The sequence below is a fragment of the Halichoerus grypus genome, chromosome X (assembly GCF_964656455.1).
Source record: "Halichoerus grypus chromosome X, mHalGry1.hap1.1, whole genome shotgun sequence".
Lineage (NCBI taxonomy): Eukaryota > Metazoa > Chordata > Mammalia > Carnivora > Phocidae > Halichoerus > Halichoerus grypus.
In genome coordinates, this window is record NC_135727.1 from 123,697,979 (window position 1) to 123,718,324 (window position 20,346).

Sequence of the window (20,346 nt, forward strand, 5' to 3'; positions counted from 1 at the left end):
GGCTTCAATAAGCTTGGAGCTGAATCCATTTCTTTTCATGTTACTGATCAGGCAAGCAAGAGACACAAATCTCAGGATCCTAGGTCTTAAGCAGTCATTCTCCTTAATCCAAATATATTCAATCATTTCATCCTTCAGGTATGAAATCAGGAAGAAAATGTGTGCACTAAAAAGAAAAGTTATCCAATGAAATGACATCACAAGCAAACAGTAGTTTTGGGAGATCATAGTTGCGAGTTCCAAAATGTCACAGTTTTGTGTGTTTTAATCCCATAGAATGACAACATCAGTTTCTAAATTTTCCTTACAATGAACTACATAACAGAAAGAGGTTTCATTTGCACCCATGCAAACCGTCAAAACCATTTTAAAACAGTATACCAAGTGATTACTACTATGGAAAATTACGGCAACTCTAAACACATTTGGCTCAAAGTGTCAAGTGATAAAAGTCAAAGGTAATGAATTTTACCCATTTGGAGAGCTTCTCTTAACCTGTGGCAGTTCCTTTATACGTGGGCCTCCACACAACGTTCTTATTGCAATGCTTAAACCCTCAATAAGCACAGAATCTGCTGAAAGAATATCATTTAAACAAATCCCTAAGTGCCAGTGATTAATGAGAAAGCATTAAATAGCAGAATGACTGGAAACATTCCAATTAGCATTCCAAAGTGTATGCATTACTGACAAATTTCTCATACTTGAAACTTCAACAACCTTAAGAAAGACTTACATATTTATATAAACCATAAGTCACTCATCAAGGATCTGAAATTTCTGTAAAAAGTTTTTTTCCAAAGGAGAAAAAACTTATTTATCAAGACCACTGAAGATAAGCAATTAAATACAAACCAATTTGTATAGCCAACATAGCATTTTCTGTTTAAAAATCAAAACTTTTCATCCTGACAGATATATTTGTCACTGAGAAGATACCGCTTTTAAAAAGAAAATAAGCACAGCACAATCCAATTTCCCTTGCAAAAAGCACCGTCAAAAGTTTACTGTGAATGATAGCCTATTATAATACCATATATAAGAACGAGCAGCTAAAAATCAGTTTCTCTCTTCCCAAAAGTGCCTCTGGACAGTTAGTCTTAAGGAAATAAACAGCCAAAGTAGTATAATGGTTGTTATACTTTTCTTGGACAGAATAGTCCTGCCTCACCTCCGATATTCTTTTTTAAAAATTAGAATTACCGAGACAAAACTCAGAAGGATCCCATCACTTTTCTATCAAAGGCATCATTTTTGTAGAATTCTGAGACATGGTCTTCAACCCATGTGCAAATAAATTTATCCTACTGAAAAACATAAGCTAATCTCAGAAAACAATGATAAGACCCCGGATATTTGTACTTGAGGACTAGTACTCACTGGCATATATGTTCTCCTTCATCCTCTACTGCCTGGCCGAAGCCCCAGGGAATGGAAAAAGTCTGCCAAGTTTCTCCTTCAAGATCCTCGTCCATGGTAGGAAGGCAAAACAGCCCACCTTTTCCTAAGGAGGGAAGGAAAGAACTCCGTTCTTTATTCTTTTAAAAGAAGAATGATTGTATCATAGCAAACAACTGCTAGGCAAGAAGAGTGAGAGAGGAAGCAGTGGAGGAATCGATGCTGAGAGGCCAATCCTATTTCATCCCTCAGCTACTTGGAAACCAGATATGCTTAGACAATCACGTGCTTTGAGAGATTTGAGGATGCAAAAGAGGAGTCACTCTGTCTTTTGTAAATTATTAACGGACTTTTTTTTCCTGACCATGACCAAAGCAGCACAGGTTACCCCTTTAAGAAAAAAGCAATCAGGTTTGGACCCAAGCATATAAATCGACAAGTCAAGAAACAAGATTTCTTCTGATCGAAGTTCTGCCCCCGACCACTATGAATCAAGACAACCCAGTGCAGTTAGAATCAAAGTGATAGTATACTGGGAATGAACTGGCACCTTCTGAAGGTCTGAGGAGGTCACAACTGCAGTTTCCGCATTTGCCTCTGACGAAAATGAGTATTTGCTCTTCCTCATCTGAGAACTCACTACGGGGTATTTTGCGCTGTGAGCTGGAATAAAGCCACCTGCACACAACTCAGACAGCTCTCTTAGATTTCAAAGTGCTAACTGCTCTCATGGCTTTCTTGTGTTTCATCCAAATTTGATATGTAGCATGTCTACCTTAAAGCTATTCAAAAGTTGCCAATTTTAACGCTAGATCCTACCCAGTAATTTAAACCCAGTGGAAAAATGCCAATCCGGGAAGCTTTCAGAAAGTGCTGGTTTCTCACGGCCAAGACAGGGGACATCGGGGGCACACTGTGTTGAGCAGTTTGGAATGTCTCTTTTTCTCTAGACCTGGATTTCTCAACCTCAGCATTATTGACATTTTGGGCCAGATATTTCTTTGTTGTGGGGCTGCCCTGTACATTGGAGGTTGTTGAGCAGCATCCCTGGCCTCTAACCACTAGATGCCAGCAGCATCTCCCCAGCTGGGACAACCAAAATGTTTCCAGACCTTGCCAAATACCCCCTAGGAGTTAGAATCACTCCCGGCTGAAACCACTGTGCTAGACTCATTTGTTGGGTGAAGTTGTTCAAAAGAGGAGGAATGTTATTTACATTTGAGATAGGCTCCTGTCAAAGACAGGTGGTAGGTAAAGTCAAGGCTGTGCGTGAACCATACCACTCACATGCAGGTGGCCAATTTGATTTGTCAAAATAGAGACGTAGCTGAGGTGGGGAATACCAACTCTCCATGGACATCTGCTAAACTGCTCACTACCTGTGATGATTAATTCTGTGTCACCTTGACTGGGCTATGGGGTGTCCAGATTTTTGGTTAAACATTATTTAGGGTGTACCTGTGAGGGTGCTTCCAAATGGATTAACATTTGAATCAGTAAACTGAATAAAGAAGACTGCCCTCCCCAGTGTGAATGGGCTTCATACAGTCCACTGGAGGTCTGAATAGAACAAAAGGTGGAGGATGGGAGAATTTGTTCTCTCTGCCTAGTCTTGAGCTGGGCCATGGGTCTTCTCAGGCACTCCGACTGGAACTTACACCATTGGCTCTCCTGGGTCTCCAACTTACAGACGGCAGATCATGGGACTTCTCAAACTCCAGAATCCTGTGAGCCAATTCCTTAGAACACATCTCTAGGAACCCTTGTCCAAATATGTGCGTGTGTGTGTGTGTGTGTGTGTGTGTGTGTGTATTCTATTGGTTCTGTTTCTTGGAGAGTCCTAATACACTACTATAGTTTGCAGGTCTCCCAAACCTGCCATTTAAAATATGTTAATTTCTCCTTCATTACAGATCCTTCATTTTACCTTGGTTTCTGTCATCCCATTGCAAGTAAGTTTTGCTCTGGCAAACTATTCTGAGCTGATCTTTGACAGCCAAACAAATCTAGGCAGAGATAATGAGGACATAGATTCCCTGTCTATTCGTGTAACCTTAACCAACCCCAGTTGAGATGCTTCCTTATGAGCCTCAGATTAGCACACACACACAAAAAGCCTTTTCAATTAAACACAATAACAGCAGTCTATTTAAATTCAACACTGAGAAAATTAGGCAGATGATTTCAAAAGCAAAAGTGCAGTTCGAGTCCACAGGTGATGGTGGACATCTTGTCATTAAGAAGAATGGTAGGTCTAAGGGAGCAGTCTTGCAGACAGGAAGTTGTCTTGGGAGAAGAACAGCCTTCGGAGCCTCAGAATTTGCTTTCTGAGTAGCAGTGGGTGTGACCCAAAGGAAGGCAAGTTCCTTACATGGTAAACTGTGTCAGTACGGCTGTCTGTCCACTCCAGGGCTTATTCTGGAAATTAGCGCGGAGGGTCAGTCTCTGAAGTGCTGAGGTTTGTGCTTTCAGGATCCTCTGAAAAAAAGGGTACTGAATAGGCAGGGGAAGAGAGGTGCATGCCCCATTTGCTTTGGGATAGGAAAGAGAAACAGAGTATTTAACTGAGCACACTGGTGTCCTGAAATGGGTAACCCATGTCCTCCTCTATGGACTGGATTGGAGGAGAAGGAAACGGTCTGCCTTGGGAAATGTCCAGGATGCTCAGTGTGGCCTGGATGGGGGGAAGGACCCTCCAGTTAAGCGCCGGGTCCTCGAAGCAGGAGCTTCAAGAAATAAATCTATTTCTAGCCTATTTCCCATCTTTATTCCTTGGCTGTGTGCTGTGGATTTTTCTTTTCTTTTCTTAACTTGGCAACACTCATTTCTTAATAATGTCAAGAGCTACCAACTGGATTGCTGCAGCTTTACATCATTGCTGGATAGCAAGGATTTATTAAAAACCAACCAAATGGTCTGCACAGTGGCAAATATGAAAGACTTAGATCACGTGTTGCTACCCTCAAAAAGCTTATATTCTAGGATTCTATGGAGAGATGGTAAATATCCAAGAGCTGCAGATTTAGAACATTTCATGTCATGTTCTCATTTGTTTTTACATCAAACTGGATTATTTTGCCTACTTCAAAATACTAAGGTATACTTTGAGTGATTTTATTTATTATTTTTTAAGATTTTATTTATTTATTTGACAGAGAGACAGAGAGAGAGCAGGGAGAGGGGCAGAGGCAGAGGGAGAAGCAGGCCCCCCGCTGAGCAGGGAGCCTGATGTAGGGCTCGATCCCAGGACTCCGGGATCACGACCTGAGCCGAAGACAGACACTTAACCAACTGAGCCACCCAGGCGTCCCATTGAGTGATTTTAAATTACCTATGAACATAATAATCTTTTTTGACTAGCCAATAGAAAAATAAGACTACTATTTTATAGTTGAGAAGATAATTTTACAACACTCTAAGGAAGCTGTTGAGAATTATTTCAAATTGTTCAGATAAAGTCCTTAATTCTGGGTCTGACATTCAAGGTCTGACATTTCAGTGCCATCATTTTCCACCTCCAAACATTTGTTTTTTCTCTGTCCTCCCATTAGAACACCAACTGCCTTCTTCCTGACCAAAATCAATCTTTCCTCAAACACCTGATTCACAGCTTACTCCTATGATGCCTTCCACTTTCTCTAAGAGAATTAATCTCGCCACCTCAGTACTTGGAAAGGACACAGTACCTCTATAAAGCAGCTATCACATTCTGCCGTACATGACAGGTACTCGTGTATAATTTTGCGAAGCTCACTTACTGTGCTAGTAGGCTTCTTGTAGCTACTTCAGCATTTTCTACATAGATGATCATGTGATCTACAAATGAAATCAGTTTTGCTTCTTCCTCTTCTTATCCTTCTCTCCCCACTTCTCCCCCCTGCCTTAATGTACTGGTTAGAACCCCCAGTACAATACTGAATAGAAGGAAAATCCTTGCCCTTTTCCTGATCTTATGGGGAAATCATTCTTAAATAGTGGCAAGAGCTGATAAACTGAACTTTATCAAAAAAAAATTTTCTTTATCAAAAATTTTTAAAGTGGGGTGTTCAACAGGGTGGATGCAGAGAAAATATTTTTGTGTTTCTGCAGAGGTGGGGATTTCTGAATAAATTTTGCTGAAAACTTGGGATCCAGAGCGAAGAGCAAGCCTTGGGAAGGTAATTTAGAACAGTATAGATACTGAGAGAACTCCAGAGAGATTCACTTAACTCTGGAGGTTTGTGTTAACATTTCAAGGGAAAATGAGGCTCCAGGGCCTTGGGGAGCCAGCCATTCAGGCTTATCAAGTCATTAAAAAGATACATTCCAAAAGGTTAGAGTGAGAACCCAGGATCCTTTCACCCCATCCCCAAGAAGCAAAAGTTTTATTCCCTCTTTTTGAGAGAAGAGGGGGAGACAATTGCCTTTTTCTCCTGTATATAAGCAGAGAAAATCCATTCTTCTCCATCCCTCACCTATGCATCATCTGGTCCCTCACAGGAGAGATTTTTTCCATCTGACTTTAATTGTGAGGCCCCAGGCGGTAAGGTCTGGGGCAAGGAGGCCAATGCAATGATTATTATGTAAATAACACTAATGATAGTCTGTCTCTGATTCAGAAACCTCATGAACACAATCAGGATAAAATTAACGAGATGAGTATTAAAAACCCAACAAAAAGACTCTATGCTTTGCTTTCTCTGTCTCTCTTGCTGCAGGAAGCTATAAAGAATAGGTCTTAATATTCTGAAAATTGGTAAATGCCTTTGGGTCAAAAGCAGCTTCTGTGCTCATTTACCTGTTGGGTTTCTCCTTCATTTTTTTCCTTTTTTTTTTCCCCCTCTGATTAAATATACATATAATAACATTAAATTTGCCATTCTAACCATTTTTAAACGTACAGTTCAGTGACATTAAGTACACTCACAGTGCCATGCAACCATCACCTCACCTCTATCCATTTCTAGAACTTTTTCATCATCCCCAAAAGAAACTCTGTACCCCTGAAGCAGTAATTCCCCATAACCCCTTCCCACAGTCCCTGGTAACCTCTATTCTACTTTCTGTCTCCGTGAATTTGCCTACTCTAGGTACCTCCTCATATAAGTGAAACCACACAGTATTTGTTCTTTAGTGTTTGGCTTATTTTACTTAACATGATGCTTTCAAAGTTTATCCGTGTTGTTACATGTGTGAGAATTTCATTCCTTTTTAATAGATGAGTAATATTCTATGGTAATGGATAGACCACGTTTTTATCCATTTATCTGCTGATGGACACTTGGGTTGTTTCCACCTTTTGCCTATGGTGACAAATGTTGCTATGAATATTGGCGTACAAGTATGTTTGAGTTCCTGCTTTTGATTCTTTTGAATATACACCTAGCAGTGAAATTACTGGATCATATGGTATTTCTATGTTTAACTTTTTGAGAAACTGCCAAACTGTTTTCCAGAACAGCTACACCATTTTTCATGCCCACAGCAATGCACAAGGGTTTCGATTCGCCGCATCCTCGCCAACGCGTGTTATTTTACATTTTCCTTCACTTTTGTGCTTTTGTCAGCTCTTTGGTAATTTTAAGCTTTATAAAAAATATTTTATCCAGAGAACTGGTCTGAATAACTGACCCTGCCACTCTCAGAAACAGGAGACCTCCCTTTACTTCTTCTGCAAACTTCTATGACAGTACCACACAGATTTGGTAATAAACCTCAAAGTAATATCATTGGCTCTATTAAATAACAAAAATTCAACAGAGTAAAACTTCAAGATTTAATTGGCTATGTTGAATGATTCATGAATTGGGCCGCATCCCATCTAGCAAGTAGAAAGGAACCCAAGGAGCTGTACAAAATGGAAGGCTTTTATAGACAGAAGGGAACAGGGATAAAGAAAGAGCAGATTACATCATCTCCCTTTGGGGGATAGAAGAGAGTCTATGTGGCAGATTACCTCATTTGTGCTAACCAGAAAATTCCAGACTGACCCATGAAGACTGTATTCCCAGGGAAGTCTGAAACTGCGATTACGTTAGGTATCAAGCCCTGGTTTGGTGAGGTGGGCCTGGTACAAGTGACTCCATTTGGGGCCTATGGTTCTCTTTTTAACAGCTCTATAGCATCAGAGAAACCTTTTACTTCTGATAGAAAAGTGAGAACAAATACATCTTTAACTTTACATTAAGATATATATTATTTTGAATTCCTAGGTGCATTTTTGGTATTTCTCCATATACAGATTTCTGCCCTTCTCATGTGGTTGGCACACTGTTAACACAGAATGAACATGTTAACTCTAAAGATACATCATCCACAGAATGAATGATTTTAAGTTGAAACCACCCTTTGGAGACTGGCCTGCTTTGTGTTTCATACAAAATTTTTTGTCTAGTAACAATAAAAGCTGACTTTAATGAAAATTGAGGACATGTTAGTGCTACTCTTCTGTTATCTATATGCTGTCATTTATTTTTGTATTTCCTTTTATTTTCTCTATAAAAGAGTTAGGAAATTTCACATAGCTTGCTGAGGATAAAACCAATCTTTTTCAACTTTGAACTTATAGTTAGAAATCATAAACATAGGGTGAGATTTTATCCTTCCTGTAGAAAGAAAAGGAAATGTCATTAAAAACATAAATTGATTACAATCTTCTGAAATTGAATGGGGAATTTTCTCATCCCAAATTCCCTCTGTCAATCTAAATGCTCCAGTAATATTGTTCAAGGTTCAGATAAGTTGGCTATCAAATAAATTAGCTTTGAACATACAAGTGGCATTCAAAAACCTGGCTAGCCATGAAAGATTTAAGTTGAATTGTCCGTGCAATGAAAAATGAGGAAAGGATTAGAAAAGCTCATTACTTAGAATTTGCACAGCAATTCATATTTTCTATGCTTCTATAATCAGATGCAAGTCATTGCTCTAAAAGGCCCTGTGCAGTTTTTAGTGGGCACCATTTTCCATAAAACTCACAAAGGCAGAATTTCCTGTTTCCACCGATCTTCCTTCCCTATCATTCATTCAATGTTTACTGAGTACCCAGAGTGAGCCAGGTACTGTGCTAGGCAGCAGGGCTAGAGAAATGAATAATGTCTGGGCAAGTTCACTGACTTCGGCATCTCCTTCCCCACAATGTTTGAGACTGCTGGTTGCAGTTTTGTTGTACCCAGTTTTTGTCTCCTTGCCCAAACTCTTTGATCATTCATCATCCACCACTTCATACCCATCTCCTATTTGATACTCAACATGTCTTTATCTCTAAAGCACTGCTATTCAGGTCTGCTTCACTCCCTCTATGTTCTACATCTTCTAAGCCAGTCCCAATCACCCTCCTTTCCTCAGCTCTGGAATTGGTTCGGTGCAATGCCCACTGCCCCCAATGAGAGCTGGGATTAAGGATGACAGGTAATATATAGGACACCCACTATATTTGAATTTCAGATAAACAATGATTTTTTTAGTGTAAGTATATTCCATGTAATATTTGAGATGGGATATACTTATACTAAACAATTATTTGACATTATCTGAAATTCAGATATAACTGGGAGTCCTGTATTTTTATTTGTTTACCTAGTCAGGGTAAACAAGATACATTCCTCAAGGAACTGACCACCGTGAATTAATGCATGTGCTACTAGGTGAATTACAGTAGGACTTGCTTGGGACTAGTCTTAGGTTGGGTTCGCCCACCCCCCGCCCTAGAAGCAGGCCCTGAGGGAAAGATCTGAGTGCAAGTGGTTTATCTGGGAGGTGACATAAGAGAGGGAAGAGAAGGAAGTCAATGCGGTGTGCATTAACCAACAAGTTACTGCTGTGGATAAGCAAGAACCTGCTTCAGAGCTGTCTCCCCCAAGGAACAAGAACGCTGCAATATCTTTCTTCAGCTCACATTTGGCATTAATTGAGGACCACTGCTGAGGATCTGAATTCCCCTGCATTTCCAGCCAAGCATGTCTCGGCAGCCAGATGAAAGCCTCTGGCAGAGTGGTAGTGAAAGCCTGCAGAAATGGGGAGTGCCAAAGGGAGATGAACAGGCACTACCGTGACAGCATCTGCTACAGTGATATCTCTGGATCATGAGCCCTGTATAAACTGAGTTAATTTGGGAATCAAGTTTAAGTCCAAAAATCATGGGAAGTAAGAATTGGGAAAGACCTCAAAGATAATCGAGTCCAACTCCCTTATTTCACAGATCAGGGTGTTATGGCTCAGGGAATTACTTACCCAAAGGCAAAGAGTTACCTATTGACAGGTCTAAGATGCTATTTCTATTATTATGAGGTCACCATCAAACACTGATGGGTGATGTGCAAAGAATGTTCACAGTTCATGGACGCCGTTGTGAGCATTCTACACCCAAGAGAGAAGTAGCTCTTTGAGTTTGGTTAGGAGTGGGGTGTTGGGCAAACACCAGAGTTATCTGGTAATTACGTAGGCCCAGAAGGGACGTTCTCACTGTGAGCTGACAATGCAGCCTCCTGCTTGGGTCTGGGAGACAGAGGAGGATGTAAGTTAGGAATCACACCTCTTGCATGCAGAGGTTGCCCTGCACCAGACCTTTTTCTGTTCCCCATCCTCAGGTTATTGAGGTGCCCAGTGTTCCCCAGTTCACACGAAGATCCCATCTTAAAAAACTCACCTGGAGGAGGCCAGAGCAAGCTGGGCTCACCTCTCCACTCTATCACTCCAGTATTCCTCCAGAGGAGTCCCACACAAACCTTAGGGGTGGACGGAATCCTTGTTCTGATTCGCTCCCAAAGTTTTGTGTGAAAATCAAGTGGGATCATGGTGTGAAATCTCTAAATTTCTATAGATTTGCGATCTATAAAAGATAACATGTAACTGAAATATTCCAGCTCCTGGTGTAGACCTGCCACATAGTAGATGCTCAATAAATGTTTAATGACTAAGGGACAGAGTCCCTGAATTGTAATTCATTGCTTATCCTCACATAAAAATTCAATGTATTCCACTTCTTTTTGTTCAGTTTGTTAGAAACTCCTGACTACATGATTTGATTATGTTGTTCATCTGTGATCTCTGATATAGGGTGCAGGCAATAGAAATAGAAGGAGCTAAGGACGAAGATGGTAAGAAGAAACATCCAATGCAAATTCTGTGACCTGAACAAAATTTTTGCAGATCTAATGATCTTTGAAAGGTATCCACGAGGCTTTTATTTACTTAAGCGTTCATAATTTAAATCCAAACAAGAAAACCAATCAAGATAAAGTAATTGATTCTAACTTAATAGACAATTTTTTCTTCCCAAACCAGAATTTTTCTTCTGCAACATGTAGCAACTAATAATTTTCTTATTTGGCCCATAAATGACCTCACAGTAAGTCAAAGAAATTCAGCTGAGATTTTAATGTTATATTTAACATTATTTTTCACTTCTTTTTTTTTTAAGATTTTTATTTATTTATTTGACAGAGATAGCAAGGGAGGGAACATAAGCACAGGGTGTGGGAGAGGGAGAAGCAGGCTCCCTGCTGAGCAGGGAGCCCAATGGGGGCTAGATCCCAGGACACTGGGATCATGACCTGAGCCGAAGGCAGACACTTAACGACTGAGCCACCCAGGCGCCCCTATTTTTCACTTAACTCAATATACTAGACCTACACCTAAAGCATTATAAATAATAAGCAAACCCACCTTTCAGAATTTCTTTACAAACTCTTGATTTTCACTTTAGCAAAGCCCTTGGTAAAAGCACTGGGAAGGAACTAAGCAGCACAGTAAGTCTGCTGCTCCAAGCACTTAAACACCAAACCAGAGAAATTAACTCAACCTGGAATGCTCCATACGTCTTTAAGACACATGCGGTAAAACATTTATGTCCATTTAATGAAAACATAGCTTCTTGAAATCATGTTTTCTAAGAAGACAATGAGGGTAACCTTAAATCCATATCACTCTGAGTTTCCAAACATAGTCTCTTGGATTCCAGGAAATGCAGATGTGAGCTCTGAAAAGGACCTCAGACACCACTGAGTCCATTCAACTCATTTTATGAATGACAAAATCAGTGCCCGGAGAAGTTAAGTGACATTCTCCAGCCCAGGGGTCAGCAAACTTTCCCAGTAAATATTTTAGGCTTTGTGGGCTATATGGTCTCATCTGCCACTGTCATGTGAAAGGCAATATTTCAACAAACGAGCATGTCTGTGTTCCAATAAAACTTTATTTATAAAAACTGGTGGTGGCCTGAACTGGGCCTATGAGCCATAGTTTGTCAGACCCTGATCCAGGTTGCACAACTGAATAATGTCAGAGCCAGGCCAGACCCAACTCCCATGACTGACTATGTTTATTTATTTATTCGTCTAACTAATACCTATAGAGTCTACTGAGTACCAAACATAAGGCAGGATGGTAGGGCATTTAGGTACAGTTGATTAACTCCAAATTCAGAGTGTAATATTTTGTCTACAGGGATAAAATTTAGCAGTTTCTACTACCTGTGTTTCAAGAAAACATCTCCAATTGGAGATTAAATTTCTGATCATGGAAATTGTCTATGGACACAAAAATTTGATGTCCTTTAGAGCTAATAGCATAATTCATTGACAGTTGTAGGTCTCTGTTCTCAAATGCCTAAGTGGAATAATCATTTTATTACCAAAAATAAACCATCCAGGACTACCACTAGCATCCCTACCCAACCCCTGGTCATGAGCATTTCTTCCAGGGAGTTCTCACAGCATTTGGCTTACCCTACAAGTGGGTGGTTGTAGGTTACAAATACAGTGTCTCTGCCAACTGATACCATGAGGAGGAACTGGTTTCAGAGAAAAATGAGAAAACTAGGTCCAAAGGCACTGGCTCAAGTGAGGCAGAGGGACAGGAGAAATGTTAAGTCATTTTTTGAATTTCTCCCGAAATATTTACCAGCCCCCAAAACATCCTGGGGATATTGGGGTATAATGTAGACATAAGATCTCATTCTAGAGGGGTTTAGAGTGTGGGGGTGGGATTAAACAGAGAGTGATAACTTCTGTGAAAATAAATAAAAGAGAATAATGGAATAGAGAGTAACTGGGGGCTGTGGAAAGAGGAGGGGGCTATATGAAATACCATAATCAGGAAGGTCCTCTTCAAGAAGGTATTTTTGAGCCAAGTGCTGCATAATGACAAAATCTAGACTCATCGGGATCATGTGGGATAGTGAGAAGCTCTTGTTCCAATGGCCTGAGACAGGAACTTGTTTGGTGTGTTCAGTGTGGTCAGGCTAGAGCAGGTACAATGGTGTGACAGGACGTCAAAACAGAAGGCGGGGTGGCTGCAACTAGAGAACGTGTCTATAAAGCAGGGCCCACGCCCCACAGGGCATGACCCAAAACAATCCACTGGGGTGCAAGATGATAATATCAGCACTTTAATTTAAATGTATTTTTTGTCTAAAATAGTAAGAAAGAAATTAAGCTTTGCCAATAGGTCATATAAAGATTGTCAGGGGTACTCTCTCTCAGTCGGGATAGCTGAAGGTCATGAGCCAAGTATGTTACTGGAAATCTCCTGAGGGAAAAGAGTTATATTCAAAGGGTTTGTCAGGCACCCGGAATACTTCTGTTCTGTTGCAGTTGATACGTACCTGGCTAAGTGAATTTACAGATTATACTCTCTACTTGTAACTAAATGAACCCTCACACAACACATGAATGGCTTAAAAAGCTCTGTGTAAAAGAATCAAGGACTAACACTAATGCAAATAATGCAAGCACAAGAGAAAAGCAAGAAAATAGAGTTTACGTTTCTCCTTCTCCTATTATAACCTCTTGAACAACGACAAGTCCTGAGTAAAAACAATAATGATGTAACTCAATACTTTCAAAAGCGTCTGACTGCCACATTTCATGTCATAATTCAGTATTTAGATATGTATATATAGATGTGTAAATATATACAAATACAGAGATATGGGTATATAACTGAAAGAAGAGTTTCTCAAAACAATACTTATTAATAACATACTCTAACATTTTGTCTTTTATTTTATTAAAAAGTGGTATTAGTTACTATTAATATTATAACCCACCAATAGGTTTTGATATTAATATTATAATCTACCAATAAGTTATGATATGCAGTACTTGAAAAAAAATACTGATATAATCAGATCCAAGGAGAAATCAGCCACACAACACTGAAATTAAGAAGACTCCCTACATACGGTACTGTTAGTCATCAATCTCAGCACAAAAGCATATTTCCATCTTAGAAATTGGTTAATGGTAGCACGAAGTCATCAAAATTCGCAAAATATTTTAAAACTAAACACCCAGACTATGAAAACAAACCACTACCATATTTTTCAGTAATATTATGAACCTCACGGTTTTATGAGGAAGCAGACCAAGTGTCCATTGACTGATGAATTGATAAAGAAGATGTAGGGTGTGTGTGTGTGTGTGTGTGTGTGTATGTGTATAATAGAGTATTATTCAGCCATAATAAAAGAATGAAGTCTTGCCATTTACAATGATATGACTAGTACTAGAGAGCATTATGCTAAGTGAAATAAGTCAGTCAGAGAAAGACAAATACCATATGACTTCACTCATATGTGGAATTAAAGAAACAAAACAAAACAAGCAAAGAAAAAAGGGGGGCAGAGAGAGAGAGGGAGAAAGAGAGAGAGAAACTAAGAAACAGACTCTTAACTACAAACTGATGGTTATCAGAGCGGAGGTGGTTGGGGGGATGGGTGAAACAGGTGATGGAGATTAAGGTGTGCACTCATCGTGATGAGCACAGGGTGATGTATGGAAGTGTTAGATCACTATATTGTACACCTGAAACTAATATAATGTTGTATGTTAAGTATACTGGAATTAAAATTTTTTAAGAAACCATGAGACAACATTCAGTCCATTACTTTGCAAAATTTTACTAAACCTGATGTATGTTTAAAAGTCTCAGGTCTCATTGAGGGGCACCTGGGTGGCTAAGTTGGTTGAGTGTCTGACTCTTGGTTTCGGCTCAGGTCGTGATCTCATGGGTCGCAGGATCAAGCCCCATGTTGGGCTCCGTGCTCAGTGGGGAGTCTGCTTAAAGATTCTCTCTCTCCTTCTGCCCCTCCCCCTGCTTGTGCACACTCTCTCTCTCTCAAATAAACAAATAAATCTTTAAAAAAAATAAATAAAACTCTCACTGAAGATCTGTTAATATATTAATTCAGTAGCACAGTCATCCTCCCTTATCTGAGGGAAATGCATTCCAAGACCCCCAGTGGATGCCTGAAACGGCGGGTAGTAATGAAACACATCTATGCGATGTTTTGTCCTACACATACATACCTATGACAGAGTTTATAAATTAGGCACAGTAAGAGATGAACAACAATAACTAATAATAAAACAGAACAATTATAACAATATACTATAATAAAGGCTATGTGAATGTGGTCTCTCTCCTCAAAATAATTGTATCGTGCTGTCCTCACCTTTCTTGTGATGATGAGATGACACAATGCCTGCGTGATGAGATGACATGAGACTAATGACGTGGGCACTGTGATGGAGCCCTGGGCTCCTACTGACCTTCTGATGATATGTCAGAAGAACGATCATCTGCCTCTAGACCGCAGTTGACCAAGGGTAACTGAAACCACGGAAAGCAAAACCACGGGTATGAGAGGACTGCTGTGTGTAATCTATAAACATATATACACATACACAGAAGCATTTTTTGCTGAGGTGATGTGTGAACAAGTAAGTATGGAGACCACCACTACAGCTCACAGAATTTGTCTACCCTGGACCTCCAGTAGCTGTCTGTGGATTTCTAAGACCCCAGAACTGAGAGCTGTGCTTTTTCACCCTGTTTCTCCTGCTATTGCCTAAACTCAATGTCCGCAGTCCTTTATTACCTGAACTACTTGCCTGGATACTACCGACTTGGTGAAGTCCTTCTCCTGAAAGCAAGTAGCTGATGGACAGAAGATATCATAAGACCAGGCCGCATAGTAGTTATTCCTATGCCAAAGCCTTGTACGAATCAGAGCATTTTGATTTGGCTTACTCTACAATCTGGATATCCTTTTAGGAGAATCAAATGTGTGAGAGGAGCTGGTGTATTCCTATCACCACTCAGTTTACCACTTACGTAATCTACCCTGGTTAAGAGAATTATCTTTGGAGAGAGATAACAAACCTGGACTAGTCATATTAGATACATGAACATCAGCCAATGTCTTAACCTCTCTATGCCTCCGTTTCCATAGTCATAAAATGCTGAAAATACTTACCTAATGAATCTTATGATAAGGATTCACTGGAAAACCTAGAGAGCACACGTTAGTATAATGTCCCACACAGAATGAGTACTCCCTAAGCTGTGGTTATTGTCGTAGTTGTCCCTCCCGTGGAGACTGAGTTCTGTGTAGCCCATCTTCGCATGTCCTACACAACTCACAGAGGTTGTTTTCTTTTAAGATTTTATTTATTTATTTGACAAAGACAGAGCGAGAGAGGGAACACAAGCAGGGGGAGTCGGAGAGGGAGAAGCAGGCTTCCCGTGGAACAGGGAGCCCGATGTGGGGCTCGATCCCAGGACCGTGGGACCATGACCTGAGCCGAAGGCAGACGCTTAACAACTGAGCCACCCAGGCGCTCCGCACAGAGATGTGCTTTAAAAAAAAATCAAGTCACACATTTCCACATTCACAAATAAGAAAACAATACCATTCTAATTGTATTTGCAAGAAAACCAAACCAATCTTTGAATCAGATCTGCACTGCTGTCTTGGCCACTTTACTTTCATAGTCACTAGATCAATTTTCAAAATGATGATGCTCACCTGTATTTTTCAAAAATGAAGATGAAATGGAAGGGCAGGGTTTGGAATCTTGCATTTTATTTTCCATTCTCTGGGTAAAGTTGGGTCATTAAGCCACTTATTTTTTTCTCTTGGTCTCTTTTCCGTCCACCTAGAAGATAAATAATATCTGGTTTTGACTACCTTCTTTGTACAAAATGTGTTATACATTTTTAAAGAACAGTAAAATCCACTCAGTTTTACTCATTACGAGAATTCGTCTCCTAAAAATGTCACAAATAGCTGTTCTTCCGACTTTTCTATCTCTACCACCCTCAATTTAAATAATGATTAACTTTACGAAACTACTTGTAACAATGATTTATAAAGCCTCGTTCACATTTTTCTGCACAGGAACAAACATTTACTAGAGAAAAATCCATTTTACTACCCAGGGAAACACTCACATTTTACTATAAACAGAAATTAAGAATGCCAACAAAATCAAAGCATGGGATGGTCAATGGAAAATGTCCATTAAACTCTCCAATTTTGGAATGTGTCTTTGTTCTTAGGGGATCAGCAGATGAGTGGAAGTCTTCAGGAGTAAATGTGGCATCAATTCTCTACAATATTCCCAGAGCAACAGAAGAATCATAGGATGGTTTTGCATATAAAGACAACAGGCCTGGTTGCTTTTGCATTTGTTAAATAACCCCTCAGTCACTCAGGAAGAAACGCAGGCTCTCCCTAAAGGATACCAAGAGCTCCTAATTGTCCAGTTGTGCATGCAAATCAAAACCACAGGCCACTTTCCCCTTCTCTTCGACTTACCCTGTTCACAGTCTTGGCTGATTCCTGTGGGCTCTCGCGTCCCCTAGCTGGCTTCCTCTGTCCTCCACCCTCTGCCGTGTCTGACCACCCAGTTAGTGCTGCCAATCCAGTGCCCTTCAAGGGCCTTCAGTCCTTACCCAGGCTCCTCTCTTTTCCCTCCCTCATTCCTTCATTCCTGTTAACTTTCTGAGCAGTCTTTGTTTATTTATGGCACATACTCTCAGTAGAAGTTATTTTCACAGACTCAGGCGATGTGTGCCACTTGCCAAGGCCGCAGGATGTGTGGGAATCCAGTTTTCCCTCCCTCTGCCTCTGCCTGGCAGCCTATTGTCTCCTCCTGTTAGCACCTGCAGCAAAGTCACAGCCCAAACTTGTGATAGCACCGGGAGATCCAAGGCAACCAACGGCAAGGTCCTAAACAGAGAATTATTTCAATGCAAGACCAAGCAGAACCCAAAGCTGAGTAACAGGCGAACAAGGCACAAGTCTTTATTAGTGCTAAATTGACTCAAAGTAATTTCTGGCTGTCATAAAAGTTCTTTCACAAATTACACAAAGAAGTGGCACTGTAAAATAAGACATTGTATGGTCATACAATAATTCCTGATAAAATGTACTAAAAGGCTACTGAGGGAAGAAAATAATGGAGAAAAGAATTTTTTTTTTTTTTTAAAGATTTTATTTATTTATTTGACAGAGAGAGACACAGCGAGAGAGGGAACACAAGCAGGGGGAGTGGGAGAGGGAGAAGCAGGCTTCCCGCAGAGCAGGGAGCCCGACGCGGGGCTCAATCCCAGGACCCTGGGATCATGACCTGAGCCGAAGGCAGACGCTTAACGACTGAGCCACCCAGGCGCCCTGAGAAAAGAATTTCTAAGCTGTCTTTGTCAAACACTTAACACATCAGTTCTAAGTCAGAAGCACTGAACTAGAGGCAAAAATGAGTGTTATTATGTAAAAATATATAGTTTACGACTGAACTATGGAACAATCTGTGTCACTATTTTTGTAATAAGTCAAAAATTTTAAGTGACTCCCCACTACCAACACCCAGGGGAACCTAGGGGGGTCCTATAGACCTCTATAATCGCTACCAGTTCCACCAAAGTCTCTCCAAATATCCACGTGATCTAAGCAGTGTGCCTGCCATACAAACACATCTTTGAGACAATCTCCCAAGTCATACACCTCCAACCAGGTTGCTACCCTAAGCACTTCAAGTTAGTCCTTGTCCTTCATCTAAGCAGAAGACAAGATTAAATATATGAGCATTTTGTTAATAGAAATGCCTACGCAAAGGGAAATAACAGATGGGGTGAGGCAAGGTTAAGAGAGATGACAGACCCCCGATTACTCGGTGGAAGCATCCTAGACCCCCTTAACATCTAAGGAGGGTTCAGCAAACCTGTCTGGGAGTTCTTGAGCCAAGGTCAACCAACAAAGAGTTTGCCTCCTGAAACAGCATGCTGTAGTATCCCCACTCGGTCACTGCTGGGGAGCAGCCCATGGGAGGCAAGAGCCACAGTGGATCCCAGAGGGCAGAGGCTGGGGCCCTGGGACAACTGCTCCCCTGGTATAGGAGGCCTATGAGGTGAATTCTCAGGGACAACACACCACTACTACACAGAAATTCAAAAGTTTATATCTGCAATAAATCTTGAGCTTGGCATCCAAATTGTCCCTGATCTCCACCTAACCCGTGTGTAACCTTAGTTTCTGGCACTTCCTCTTTTGATACTTTTACATTAGTCTAAGTAACCCTTTGGTCCCCATAGGAGCCCCAAAGGGTGACCAAAATGCTTTCCCTCATACTATTCCCTCCTTACTTTCCTCAGCTCAAACCCTCTTTTCAAGCTCCTACCTCTACTCTGCTGTAAGGTCATTCTGAAACGCCAATCCAACAGTAAGACCAAATTCAAAACTCTTGCCCACCCCCATCTGCTCAACCCCTACCCTTGTAGAAAGCTTCCTTCTTGCCTTAGAACATCCAGAGAATTCTATTAATCAATTTCTACTTCCTTTGGTTCTTATAAGTTTTATCTCCATAGTCAACCCCAGGAAGGAATGCAAACATTTCAAGTGTGTATTCCTGTACTATTGTGCAAACAGTGCATTGAAAAAAACAAACGAACTAATGAAAGTCAGATTCTGGCCCGGTGCATATCTATTGACCCAGGACCAAAAATAAAGCTGAAAGAACTTCTTTATTTCTTATTTTCTTATTTTCATGTTTGTGTTGTTTTAAAAAAAAACATTTATAAGATAAACAGGAGGGGCGCCTGGGTGGCTCCGTCAGTTAAGCGTCTGCCTTCGGCTCAGGTCATGATCCCGGGGTCCTGGGATCGAGTCCCGCATGGGGCTCCCCGCTCGGCGGGGAGCCTGCTTCTCCCTCTCCCTCTGCCTGCAGCTTCCCCTGTTTGTGCTCTCTCTCTCTCTCTCTGTCAAATAAATGAATAAAATCTTAAAAAGAAAAAGATAAACAGGAACTATCAAACCCAAACTAATATTGATTCTCAAATGCAATGCAAAAACCCCCATTGACCTGGGAAAGAACATCATCATTGCTGCAGTCATAGAGAATCCACTCAGTATAATTAGCTGACATAGGAAACTGACCCAATAAATGAATATTCTGCAAGAGATTTAAATACAAAATCCTATTAAATTAAACTAGGAGGCCATTAAACTGAGAAGGCTCTAATGCTGTGGAGGCCTACAAAAGCAAACCAAAATCTAAGCCTCTAAAGGCCTCAAAGTTACAAAATCAAAATGCTAAGGACAACCAATCACAAACAGCCAACTAGGCTTGGAGTGATAGCCAGTCGATAATTTCCCTACTTTGCTTCCATGTTTTCTCTATGAAACTCTCTCCCCCAGTTCCTGTGAGGGGAGTGCTCCTAACCACTTCCAGTTTGGCACTGCCCAATTTAAATTGATTTTTGTTCAAATAAACTCCAAAAAATTTTAATATGGGATGCCTGGGTGGCTCAGTCAGTTAAGCGTCTGCCTTCGGTTCGGGTCATGATTCTAGAGTCCTGGGATCGAGCCCTGCATCAGGCTCCCTGCTCAGCGGGGAGCCTGCTTCTCCCTTTGCATGCCACTCCCCCTGCTTGTGCTCTCTCTCTCTCTGACAAAATTAATAAAACCTTTATAAAAAATAAAATAAAAATAAAAAAATTTAGGGGCACCTGGGTGGCTCAGTCATTAAGTGTCTGCCTTCGGCTCAGGTCATGATCCCAGGTTCCTGGGATCGAGCCCCACATCCAGCTCCCTGCTCAGCGGGAAGCCTGCTTCTCCCTCTCCCACTCCCCCTGCTTGTGTTCCCTCTCTCTCGCTGTGTCTCTCTCTCTGTCAAATAAATAAAT

The 20,346-nt window shown here is 40.8% G+C and overlaps 1 protein-coding gene across 4 annotated transcripts in view; it reads right to left on the reverse strand.

Moving 5' to 3' along the window:
• FRMPD4 (FERM and PDZ domain containing 4) overlaps positions 1–20,346 on the reverse strand; it is an 829,477-nt gene that overhangs the window by 778,087 nt on the left and 31,044 nt on the right. For 3 of the 4 annotated variants that reach the window (XM_078064493.1, XM_078064491.1, XM_078064505.1), the window contains exons 1-3: positions 16,982–17,173; positions 16,190–16,319; positions 1,381–1,504 (exon numbers count right to left, since the gene is read on the reverse strand). In XM_078064493.1, coding sequence (XP_077920619.1) covers positions 1,381–1,504; positions 16,190–16,256 — 191 coding nt within the window. In that variant the 5' untranslated portion in view covers positions 16,257–16,319; positions 16,982–17,173. Of the gene's footprint in view, positions 1–1,380; positions 1,505–16,189; positions 16,320–16,981; positions 17,174–20,346 lie in introns of those variants that run through there. The other variant, XM_078064492.1, reaches the window with a different exon arrangement.